A 13,447-nucleotide genomic window follows, 5' to 3' on the forward strand; every position below is an offset into this window, starting at 1 on the left:
TAATAATAACAACAATCTTCTATATTATACAGATTGAAAATACAGTCAACATAAAGGTAAAAGAAAATTGAAATATCAAAAAGAAATAATAATCAAATGGCTGGAGAGACGGCTCAGCAGTTAAGAGCACTGGCTGTTCTTCCAGACAACATAGGTTCTATTCCTAGCACCCACATGGCTCATAACCACCTGTAATTCCAGTTTCAGAAGATCCAACACCCTCTTCTGGCATCTGGGGGGCTCCTGCACATGTGATGCACATAAATTCATGCAAGCATACACACACACACGTAAATCCTTTTTTTTTTTTTTTTTTAACATCCTTATGCTGAAAAGAAATGGATGTCAAACAAGCCGCGAATGGCAGTGAGACGGCCCAAGGAAAGCTGGCAGAGACTGCAGGCAGGATGGTGCACACATTTCAAATATGGGGAAGAAAAAGCCTATGAGATTCATGCCTTTGTAAGTCACCCTTTCCCGTATGTCATAAACTATGCAAAACCCAAATAGAAGGTATTATATAGGTTTTGTCAATCTGCATTAGAACCAAAAGACCCTGAGTGCTCAGGGGAGGGGAAAATTTAGTGCAACAAAATGGTGAAAAAATAAAAGCAAATCATTGTGGATCACTTTAAAAAAAAAAAAAAAGAATATCCACTTTTTTTTTGGTCTTTTTTGAGACAGGGTCTCCCTGTAGCCCCAGCTGTCCTGGAACTCCCTTGAACTCACAGAGATCCACCTGCCTCTGCCTCCTGAGTGCTGGGATCAAAGGCGTGTGCCACCATGCCCAGCTCTACTTCTTCATTTTTTAAAAAATATTTTATTTATGCTGGGTGTGGTGCCGCACGCCTTTAATCCCAGCACTTGGGAGGCAGAGGCAGGCAGATCTCTGTGAGATCAAGCTCAGCCTCGTCTACATAGTAAGTTCCAGGCCAGTTGGGGCTATAGGGAGACCTTATTTTGTGTGTATGCTTGTATTACCTGCATGTAGGTAAGTGCACCTGTTTTGTGCAACGCCCACAGAGGACAGAAGAGACTGTTGGGTCCCCTGGAACTAGAGTTACAGATAGTTGTTAGCTGCCATGTGGGTACTGGGATTCGAACCCGGGTCTTCTGCAAGGACAGTCAGTATTCTTAATCGCTGAGCCATCTCTCCAGCCCTACCACTTCTTCATTTTCATCCAACAGGAAAATTAAGAACAAAAATAAATGGTTTCTAAATCCAAATTTATGTTTAAGTAAAACAGCATTTATAAAAAATGATATTGTTAGGCGTGGTGGTACACACCTTTAACCCCAGCACTTGGAAGGCAGAGGCAGGCAGATCTCTTTGAGTTCAAGGCCAGCAGGGGCTACAAAGAGAGTTCCAGGTCAGCTGGGGCTACAGGGAGACCCTGTCTCAAAAAGACCAAAAGAAAAAAACGACATATTAGGTCTAAAATAATATAAAAAAATTTAAAAGAACAAAAAGTGGAACTAAATAAAGCTAACTTTACAAAGTAATGTTGCTGGGTGTGCTGGCACACAACTTTAATCCCAGCAGGTGGATCTCTGCGAGACTGAGGCAGCCTGGTCTACATAGTGAGTTCCAGGCCAATGAGGGCTGCAGGGAGACTTTGTCTCAAAAAAAAAAAAAAAAAAGATATTGTATATAGAAAAAAAAAAAAGAAAAAAGAAAAACCTAAAGAATACACCAAACACATTCTCTTAAGTTAAGGACATAATACCCTATATCCCTATAACACCTTAGAGTACTTGTTTAACAAGTGCGAGGCCCTGATCTTGAGCTCAGCACCTCAAAACAAAACTATTAGAGTACGAATGCCACAGGTTACAACTATCTCTCTAGCCCCTGTTTATTTACTTTTTATTTATTTATTTTGCCTGCATGTACATGGGTGCACCTGTGTATGCAATTTCCATGGAGGCTAGATGAGGGTTCCAGATCCCCTGGAAGTAGAGTTACAGATGGTTGTTAGCCCTCATATGGGTGCTGGGAACTGAACCTGGGTCCTCTGAAAGAGCAAACAGTGCTCTTAACCACTGTGCCATTTCTTCAGCTTCTAAATGGAACTGAATTAAAAATCAACTTGGGAGCCAGGCATGGTGGTGCACATCTTTAGTGCCAGCACTTAGGAGACAGAGGCAGGCGTATCTCTGTGAGTTTGAGGCCAGCCTGGTCTACACAGCAAGTTCCAGGCCAGCTGGGGCTACAGGGAGACCCTGTTTCAAAAAGACCAAAAAAAAAAAAAAAGAAAATCAACAGTTCAAGGTAAGACTGGGCTACACAGTGAGATCAAAGCCAGCTTGGGGTTCATAGTGAGACCTTGTCTCAAAAATAAAAAATAGAGTGCTGGAGAGATAATTCAATGGTTAAGAGCACTGGATGCTTGTACAGAGCACCTGTGTTCAGTTCCTAACACCCATATCAGGAGGCTCACAACTGCCTGTAACTCTAGTTCCAGGGGATCCAACACTCTCTTGCCCTTCATGGGCACATGGGCACCTGCATGCACATGGTGCACATAAACTCAAGCAGTCTCTCTCTCTCTCTCTCTCTCTCTCTCACACACACACACACACACACACACACACACACGCACACACACACACACACAAATTTATTTATTTATTGTTTTTTTTGTCTTTTTGAAGGAGGATCTTTCTGTAGTCCCAGCTGTCCTGGAACTCACTATGTAGACCAGGCTGGCCTTGAACTCACAGAGATCTGCCTGCCTCTGCCTCCCAAGTGCTGGGGCTACAGGTGTGTGCCACCACGCCTGGCTTACATATAAATTTAAAAACTAATTAAATACATAAACAAAAATAGAGGACCAGTGAGATGGCACGCACACATACACATCATGCACATACAATAATAATAAATAAATTATTTAACATTAAAAATAAAAATAAGCTGGGCACTCAGGAGGCAGAGACAGGTGGATCTCTGGGATAGCGAGGCCAGCCTACTCTACATAGCCAGTTTTAGGCCAGCTGGGGCTACAGAGAGACCCTGCCTTAAAATACAAAACAAGAGGGGCTGGGGAGATGGCTCAGTGGTTAAGAGCACTGACTGCTCTTGCAGAGGACCCGGATTCGATTTCCAGCACCCACATGGCGGCTACAAACCATCCTTAACTCTAGTTCCAGGGGAATCCGAAGTCCTCTTCTGACCTCCGCAGCACTGCACAACACGGAGGCACTCACATACATGCAGGCAATACACCCACACACAAAATTTAAAAAAAAAAAAAAATTGAAAAAACAAAAAACCAAAAAAACAAAAAAACAAAACCAAACCAAACCAAAACCAAGCCAGATGTTGGTGGTACACACCTTTAATCCCAGCACTTGGGAGGCAGAGGCAGGTGGATCTCTGTGAGTTCAAGCCCAGCCTGGTCTACATAGTGAGTTCTAGGCCAGCTGGGAAGGGAGACCCTGTCTCAACAAAAAACCAAAATAAACAAACAAACAAACAAATACATAAATACATAAGAATAAAAATAGGGGGCTAGAGAGATGGCTCAGTGGCTAAGAGCACTGGCTGTTTTCGCAAAGGACCTGGGTTCGAGTCCCAGCATCCACATGTCAGCTAACAACCTTCTGTAACTCCAGTTCTAGGGGATCCAATGCCCCCTTCTGACCTCTGCTCGTATTGCACAAAATGGGTGCACTTACATACATGCAGGCAAAACACTCAAAAAATAAGAATAAAAATTTCTTAAAAATGGGGGGATGGGGCTGGAGAGAGCGTTCAGCAGTTAAGAACACTGACTGTTCTTTCAGAAGATCCAGGTTCAAATCCCAGCACCCACATGGCAGCTAACAACTGTCTGTAACTCCAGTTCCAGAGGATCTGACAGCCTCTTCTGTTTTCCGTAGGCATTGCATGACACCGGTGCACTTGCCTACATGCAGGCAGTGAGTTCGAGGCCAGCCTGGTCTACATAGTGAGTTCCAGGACAGCCTACAGGGAAATCCTGTCTCAAAAAAAAAAAAAGGCAAAAAAAAAGGGGGAGATGGAGAGATGGCTCAGCAGTTAAGAGCACTTGCTGCTTTTGCAGAGAACCCTGGTTTGGTTCCCAGCACTCTCATGACAGCTAACAACTGTTCTCTCTCTTCACGCCAATGCTCTCTTTTGGCCTTGGTGTGCATGTATACACATGGTGCACTTACACACATGCAGGCAAAACACACATAAAATAAAAACAATTAGAATATAAATAAATAATAAAAATAAAAATAGGGCTGATGACATGGATTAGCAGGTAAAGATACTTGCCACCAAGCCTGATGACCTGAATTTAATCCCTAGAACCCACATGGTAGGAGAGAAGCAATTCCTGCAAATTATCCTCTGACCTTCACATTCATGCTATAGAGATCACACATACACAAAACAAATAAATAAAATACAATTTTAAAACTACAAATAAATAGAAATTAATATTAAAAAGATACCTGAAGGCCAGGTATGATGGTGTAGGTCTTTAGTCCCAGAACTTGAGAGGCAGAGACAAGCAGATCTCTGTGAGTTCAAGGCCAGCCTGGTCTATACAGTGACCTATAGGCAAGCTAGGACTCTGTCTCAAAAATTAAGCAACATAACAAGACCAAAAAAATGTTATCTGGAAAATTTCCATACATATTTAAATTAAATGATGTATTTCTTTTTTAAAAATTTTCCTTCATTGTTGAAGATTGAACTCAGGGACTCACAGATTTTAAGCATGCCCTTCATTACTGTATTACACTAAGAATCTATTCACTCTAATAACCCAAGGGACAAAATAAAAGTTATCAGGGAAATTAGAAAACATTTCAAGATAAATACTGATAAAAGTACAACTTATCAAAATGTGTAGGATGTGATTAAAGTGGTACCTGAAAAGCATTTATGGGGCTAGGAATATAGCTCAGTGGTTACAGCATTTGCCTAGCATGCACATACATACACAAAAACCCACCAAGATTTGAAAGAACCATCAAGAACATTTATAGCTTTAAAAGATTCTAAGAGTCTGGATGTGGTGGTATACACATTTGGTCCCAGCACTCAGGAGGCAGATGCAGGTGGATCTCTGTGACTTTGAGGCCAGCCTGGCCTACATAGTGAGTTCCAAGCCAACCAACACTACATAGTGAGACCCTGTCTCAAAAAACAATAAACGATTATAAGAAAATGAAAGTTTATAATCAATAACCTCAGTGTCTAATTTAGCAATCTAAAAAAACAAAGACATAGAGGAAAAAAATAATAACAGAAATCAAAGAAATAGAAAATGAACAACTGATGGGGAAAGAAAAAAATCAAGGGCTGGAGAGACAGTTCAGCAGTTAAGAGCATTGGCTGCTTTTGCAGAGGACCCAGGTTGGCTCCCAGGACCCATATGACAGCTAACAACTGTCCATAACTCCAGTTCCAGGGGATCTGATGCTCTCTTCTGACCTCCATGGGCATTGCATGACATGGGTGCATTTAGATACATGCAGGCAATACATTCATAAAAATAAAAATAATAAATAAGAAAAGTCAGTAATGCCAAAAATTGGTTCTTTGGAAAGAAAAAGAGAAAAACTTATAAATGATTAAAATAATGAGTGAAAGAGAACTTATCATTACAGACTGAACAGGCATTGAAAGAAAGCCAGATACTTTTATATATCCAACCTACCTCTTCAAAGGAATATTTTTCTACAGTACGAAGAGCATCCTGTGTCTCATTCCACCCTCCGAGAGAATAGATGCAGTCATTGAGTACAGCCACTCCAAGATATGCTCTTCTAGTTCCCATAGGAGGAAGTGGAGTCCAACGCTTAGAAAGTGGATCATAAACTTCAAAAGAACGAAGTTCTATTCCTTCATTGCTGATTCCTCCAACTACATAAATTAAACCTGCAAAATGGAAAATTTGTGTTCAACTGCAATTGAAAATAAGATAGAAGGGTTAGAGAGATGGCTCAGTACTTAAGAGTGCTTCGTTGCTCTTGCAGAAGACCCAAGTTTGGTTCACAGCACCCAAACTGGATGGCCTTTACCTGCAGATCCAGGGGATCCCTCTTCTGGCTTCAGCACTGAACACATGCGGCTACCTCACACACATACACAAACAGACACATGCATAAATTTAAAAAAGAAAAGAAGATATAGTAGGCAGCATTATATTTAATTCTAGGGCTTGCAATATTATTTAAAAGAAAAAAATATCAAGGCTGGAGAGATGGCTCAGCAGTTAAGAGTGTGTATTGCTCTTGCAGAGAACCCAAGTTTGGTTACCAGCACCTGGTGCATCAGACAGCTCATAACTACCTGTAGCTCCAGATCAGACACTTCTGGCCTCCCTAGGTACCCACAGTCATATGCACAGACACACATACACAAAACGTAATTAAAAAAAAAAATCAGTGTCAGTCTAGGTTATCACATCTCAATTCAATCATGCTACCAAAAAATTAGTGAAATTTAAAGTGGCGCTGAATTTTCAAAGAACTTAATCCTAGTGTAACAAAATAATTTGTCAAACAAATTTGTCTGCATGGTGATCCTAGGTTCCAAGTACACTATTCTCACCCATAGATTAAAAACAAAACAAAACCTGTGGAGGCCATTGAGACCACGCAACAGATAAAAGGGCTTGCCTCCAAGACTAACGACCTGAGTTTGATTTCTGGGCCCCACATAGCAGGAGAAGAGAACTGAGTCTCTTAAGTTGTTCTCCGGCCTTCGCACAAGCACTATGGCATGCACATTCATAAACACACACACACACACACACACACACACACACATACACACAACTGTAAAAAAAAAAGTTGGGTGCCTGTGAAATGGCTCAGCAGGTAAAGGTGTTTACTCTAAAAGCCTAAAATGTGAGTTTGAGCCCAGAACCCATGTAAAAGTGGAAGGAGAGAATAGGTTCCACAAAGTTGTCCTCTGACCTCCACAAGCACACTCTGGCATGTACATCTTCAGACACATCATACACAAACAAAACAATAGTAAATATAATAAACATTGTTTTTTCTTTTCCTTTTTTGAGACAGGGTCTCCCTATAGCCCCAGCTGGCCTGGAACTCACTATATAGACCAGGCTGGCATCAAACTCATGGAGATCCACCTGCCTCCTCCACTTGAGTGCTAGGATTAAAGGTGTGCACTACACTGCCTGGCTAAACATAGTTTTTTCAAAAAGGAAAGAAACAGGAATGTTCCCCCCGCCCCAAAAAAAACGGCATGCACTTAAGTTGGAAATGACATTGCTCTCTTTAGTGACAGCCTAGCTGTTCTTCAAGTGAACATAAAATTGGTAATTTTTTTGGATAGAGTCTCATGTAGCCAAGGCTGGCCTCAAACATGTTATGTCAAGGGTAATGATGAACTTCTGATCCCCCTGTCTCCACCTCCCCAGTGTTGGTATTATACGTAGGCACCATCATACTTGGTTTTATGGTGGTCCTGGGGAATGAACTCAGGGCTTTGTGCACAAAAGCCCTTTACCAACTGGGCTATATCCTCAACCCCTAAATCAGCAATTTAAACTAAAATAGTTATATAGCTAGATTAAGATATCACGATAGCCAGATGTGCTATCTCATACTTTTAATCTCAGCACCCAAGGAGGCAGAGGCATGCAGATCTCTGTGAGTTTGAGGCCAGTCTGGTCTACATAGTGAGCTCCAGGCCACCTGGGGCTACAGGGAGACTCTGTCTCAAAAAGACAAAAAAATTTGAAAAAAAAAAGACATCTTGGCAGGGCGTGGTGGCGCATGCCTTTAATCCCAGCAATTGGGAGGCAGAGGCAGGCGGATCTCTGTGAGTTCAAGGCCAGCCTGGTTTTCATAGTGAGGTCCAGGACAGCTGGGGCTACAGGGAGACCCTGTCTCAAAAAGACCAAAAAAAAAAAAAAAAAAAAAAAAAAGACATTTTAAGAAACATGGAGTAAATGTTTATACTTAGGTTTTAGTTATAGCTTTCCAGAAATTAGCTCCAAGAAAAGACAACTCACAGTCTTAGTGATCTTCAGCTTCTTCATCTATAAATTAAAGAGATTAGATATAATTTCCAAGGTCCTTCTCTAGCTCTGTGATTTTAGATTGGAAGAGAAAATGTTAAATGTGCTCTTGCTTCCTGTGCCTGCTTGAAGATGTAGAGCTTAGCTTCCCCTCCTCGTCCAGCCACCTCTGCCGCCATGCCTCCCTGCCATGACAGACTCTTGCCCCTTTGGAACTGGGAGAACCTGAAACTTCTTAAAAAAGGAAAAGCAAGACCTGCCTTGCCTTAACTGAGACGTGGTACCTGTCCTTGAAGGCAAAACAGATGGATAAGGGAAATTCATGGGGTTCCCACCTCAAGATGAAGAGCTACAGGAAATCAGTGGATGCTGAGGGAGGGAGAACCAGTTTTCTCCAATTCACTTAGCTCCCCGAAAAGTTTCCTAATCCCAAGTGGGCAGTCCTAAGCACAGAGGGTGAGCTGGAGAGATGGCTCAGCGGTTAAGAACACTGTTCTTGCAGAAGACCTGGGTTCGAATCCCAGCACCCACATGGCAGCTAACAACTGTCTGTAACTCCAGTGCCAGGGGATCCAACAGCCTCTTCTGACCTCCATGGGCTTTGCACGACATGGGTGCACTTACCTACATGTAGGCAATACACACAAACTCATAAAATAAAAATAATAAATAAAATTATATTTAGAAAAGGGCCAGTGAGATGGCTCAGGAGGTAAGGGGCTTGCTGCCAAGCCTGACAATGTCAGTTCAATTCCTGAGACCCATATGATAGACGGAGAGAACTCAAATCATTGATTTTGTGGGAATAATTTCACTAATGTAAAAGAACAACATTTACTTCTTGTTATAATAAGTTATTGAAGCAATAAATATTAAACTTGCACCAAGTAAGAAACTAGAATCACTTTTATTTAAGATTTGCAAAAGAGCTGTAGGAATGGTTCAACAGTTAAGAACATTGCTCTTGCAGAGGACCTGGGTTCAGTTCCCAGCACCCTACCAACTACCTGTAACTCCAGTTCCAGGGGATCTGATGCCCTCTTCTGGCCTCTGTGGACACTGCATGCCTGTGGTACACATATACATGCAGGAAAAATACTTAAACACATAAAATATAAAGTTAAAGATTTACAATAAAAAAATATTAAGTGTAACAAAACTGAAGCTGCAGAGATGGCACAATGGTTAAGACCACTGGCTGTTTTTGCAGAGGACCCAGGTTCGATTCCCAGCATCCACATGGTGGCTAACAACTGTCCCTAACTCCAGTTCTAGAGGAATTTGATGCTCTCTGTGGGCATTGGACAACACGGGTGCACTTACACACATGCAGGCCACACACTCATACACATAAAAAATATTTAAAAATATTCTAAATATAACATAACTATAGAATACCCACTGTTTAATAAAGCATTCTTGGTACTATGTAGTTTGAACACTTAAATACTAATGGAAACTGGAAAAGTTGAGCTGGGCCAACACAGAACAACAGGCAGATTGTTTCCTACTCCACAAGTAAATAGAATTTGCACTCCAAACCTGAACACAACATCAGTTCTGACTTGACAGCTGATTACTTACCTCAGACTATAATAGGCAAAATAATGTCTATGTACCACTCTAAGCAGTACAGCCTTTTTTTTTTTCAAATGTGTTATAGGATCATATCCTCTGTAGACCTAATCATGCTCTACTTTGAGAAAAAAAAAAAAAAAGTAAAAGAAGCCTGTATGTAGAAACCACAAAAACTGTTTTTGGTATTCCTACTTTGAAAAAAATAATTCAGGTGTTGATGGGAAAGAAAATGACAATAATGGAGGACATTTCAAATGCATATTTTGCTAAGCATCCATTTCTGCCTATTTGAAGTTTTTTCTAATTTTTTTCTTTTTTCACTTTTTTTTGGGGGGCGGGACAAGTATGCCTACCTCTGCCTTCCAAGTGCTGGAATTAAAAGAGATACACCACCATATACTGCCCATCAAAGAGTTTTAAAATTTACATTTATTTACTCTGTGTGTGTGTGTGTGTGTGTGTGTGTGTGTGTGTGTGTGTGTGTGTACACTGTTACAGTACAGCGCACATGTGGCCAATCAGAGGACAACTTGCAAGAGTTGATTCTCTCCTTCTACCACATGAGTTTCAGGGATGAAACTCAAGTCAGCTGGGCAGAAATGCCTTTACCGGCTGTGCCATCTTGCTGGCTCCTAAAACAGTTTTGTTTTGAGACAGGGTTTCGCTGTATCTGGTCTGGAACTCATTATGTAGACCAGGCTGGCCTAGAACTCACAGAGATCTGCCTGCCTCTGCCTCCCAAGTGCTGGGATTAAAGGCGTATGCCACCACGCCGGGCTCAAACAGGTTTTTTTTTTTTAACAGTTTGTATATATACACACATGTACGTACACACACACACACACTCACACACACACCTACTTCTAGTATTATAGTACTAGAGATTGGACAGCAAATACTTTATGAAAATATTACCTTCCATTTCACAGCACCCAAAGTAATAGCGTGACACAGCCATGTTGCCAATCTCTTCCCATTTATTTTCATCAGGATCAAATCGTTCAATGGTGTTGCCTATCTCAGCCCCAACCCATCCACCTGTAACAAAACAGAAAAATATTTCTGGGATAAAGCAATCTTATTTATGACAAAGACCCTAGAAACTAATCTAAGCACCTCATATTATGGATGAGTAGGAAATGAACTGGAGAGATAATTTGTCCAAGATAACATGAAAAGTCAGAATATAATTATGAGTAAAAATCAGGTTTTTCCCTACTACAGAGAAGATAGAACAAAACAGAGCAAAAAAATCAACATATTGCACAAGAAATATGGTATTTTCCAAAACTACTTTTTTTTTTTAGTTTTTATTTATTTAGTTTTTGAGATATGGTGTCCCTGTAGCCCCAGATGGTCTGGAACTCACTATATAGGCCAGGCTGGCCCTGAACTCACAGAGATCCGTCTGCCTCTGCCTCCCAAGTGCTGGGATTAAAGGCGTGCACCACCATGCCCAGCTCTAGTTTTCATTTTTATTTTATGTGTATGAGTGTTATACTTGCATGTATGTAAATACACTCATGTCATGCAATGCCCACAGAAGGCAGAAGAGGGCATCAGATCCCCAGAACTGTAGTTATGGATGATTGTTAGCCGCCATGTGGGTGCTGGGATTCAAACCTGAGTCTTCTGCAAGAGCAGTCAGTGCTCTTAACTGTTGAGCCATCTCGCCAACCTTTTTTTTTTTTTAACATGACCTCTATATCTTCAAAACTGTTACACTAATCAAGGTCAATTCTGAGCTTAATCAGAGTATACAACCTATACTACCTATTTAGGATGAATTTAGGGACTTCAAAAACGCTTTGTACCCCCAAAGTCTCACTTTCTTGATAACTTCCAGTTTTTGTTTGTTTAAATAAAGTCTCATAATGTAACCCAGGCTGACCTCAAACTTGATCTTTCTGAGTGCTGGAATTATAGGCCTGGCTCATTCTCAATTCTTGAAATTGAAAATATTCTCCTCATCCATATATTCTGGCCTACAGCTGTAAATGAGTACTCAAAAGGCAGAAGCAGGAACATGGCAAGGTGGATTTACTACACAATAAGTTCCAGGCCAGCCTCAACCATATAGTGAGACCCTAACTCAAAAGGAAAGGTTATTTACTATAATTCAAGCTATTACTACAAATGCAAATATTCATAGGAGTAATAGAATATAATGGATTTAACTCACATTGATATATTTTCCAGAATAGGCTTTAATGGTGAGAATTAGAAGGAAAGATACTGAGTACCATACAGTGTATTGAAGAAGGAAGAACAAGGAGAAAATAAAGGAGGCTGAGTGCTATGTCAACTTACAATTTTCCCCACAAACAGCTCTGTAACATTTCTTATAGAAGTAATAAAAAAAATTAGAATAACTTGCTCAGAATCATTCACTAAATTTGCAATCATGAAAATAATGACATACAGAACTTCCTTTAGGTATTTTTAATTTTTTATTACATACTGTCTTATACATAATCAAGTTATCATAGAGAGGGGTAGAAATGTTATATATTTAGTTAAAAATCAAGAGATTTAACTACTTGGTTAGAATGTTTCACTAGACATCATATCTGCATTTCATCTCCATCTCTATTCATACTTAAACAGAAAAAAGAGGGAAAGATGTTCAGAGAGTGGTAATTGAGAAAAATCCCTGTAAATACAAAACAAATGGCAAGAGTATGACTAAGTGGTAGAACACACAAGGCCCTGGATTGATCACTAGCACTGCAAGAACAAACCCCCACAAAAATTAGCAAACAAAAACCCTTCACATTTGGCAATATTATCCAAATAGTACAATTTTGAGAACAAGAATATACAGAGCTGGCCAGGCCTAGTAGCCCATGCCTATAATCCAAGCACTTTGGAGGTAGACGCAAGCGGACTTAGGAACTCAAGGCCACACTAGGCTACATTAGACCAACACAACAAAGTTTTTTTACAGCACTAAACAAGATATATATTTAAAGGGCTAGAGAGATGGCTTATCAGTTAAGAGCACTTACTGCTCTTCCAGAGGACCTGGGTTTGGTTCCCAGCACACACATGGTGGCTAACACCTACCCTTAACTCCAGGTTCCAGGGCATCCAACACTCTCTTCTGGCATCTATAGTCACTAGGTACACACATAATGCTCTTATATACATGAAGGCAAAAAATTCACACACATTAAAAATAAATATATTTTTTAAAATAAATGCAGTTAAAAAAAGATACGCATTTTTTTTTCCTTTTGAGATAAGGTCTCACTATGTAGCCTTGGCTGGCCTAGACCTGGATGTAGACCAGGCTGGCCTCCAACTCACAGATATCTGCTGCCTTTGCCTCCCAAATGCTGGGATTAAAGGACTGTACTACCATGTCCAGCCATGATACACTTTTCTTGTGGGAGCAAGAAACATCTCTAAAACAGTGTGACTCTAAGATTCAATTAAAATTAGTGATCCTTAAATCAAACGGTATAATTACCCAAAGCATAGATAGCCCCATAACACACACATACTCCTAAGCCACAGCGGGGGTGATTCATTGAAGCAACAGTTGTCCATTGCTTAGTAACTGGATCATAACATTCAGTACAGTCAAAAATCATCGAATCCTTTTCACCTGATTTAAATAAAAGAGACACACATCAGATTTAGTGACACTAACAGATATAATACAATATTCAGTGGTACTAGCATTCTGTTTTCTAAAATCAACTTATATCTATCTAAAGATTAATTTATTTTTATTTTTATGGGTGATTTGGCCTGCACATATATCTGTGTACTAAATCATGTCTGGTGCTCACAGGGACTAGAAGAGGGTATTGGATCCCCTGGAACTGGAATTAGAGACAGTTGTGAAC

At 40.4% G+C, this 13,447-nt stretch overlaps 1 protein-coding gene across 3 annotated transcripts in view; it reads right to left on the reverse strand.

Moving 5' to 3' along the window:
* Ipp (intracisternal A particle-promoted polypeptide) overlaps positions 1-13,447 on the reverse strand; it is a 38,060-nt gene that overhangs the window by 1,869 nt on the left and 22,744 nt on the right. For all 3 annotated transcript variants that reach the window (XM_008828489.2, XM_029561293.1, XM_029561294.1), the window contains exons 6-8: positions 13,066-13,203; positions 10,509-10,631; positions 5,679-5,899 (exon numbers count right to left, since the gene is read on the reverse strand). In XM_008828489.2, the coding sequence (XP_008826711.1) occupies positions 5,679-5,899; positions 10,509-10,631; positions 13,066-13,203 (482 nt within the window). The remainder of the gene's footprint in view (positions 1-5,678; positions 5,900-10,508; positions 10,632-13,065; positions 13,204-13,447) is intronic.

The sequence above is a fragment of the Nannospalax galili genome, unplaced genomic scaffold (genome assembly GCF_000622305.1).
Source record: "Nannospalax galili isolate Female #2095 unplaced genomic scaffold, S.galili_v1.0 scaffold1233, whole genome shotgun sequence".
Lineage (NCBI taxonomy): Eukaryota > Metazoa > Chordata > Mammalia > Rodentia > Spalacidae > Nannospalax > Nannospalax galili.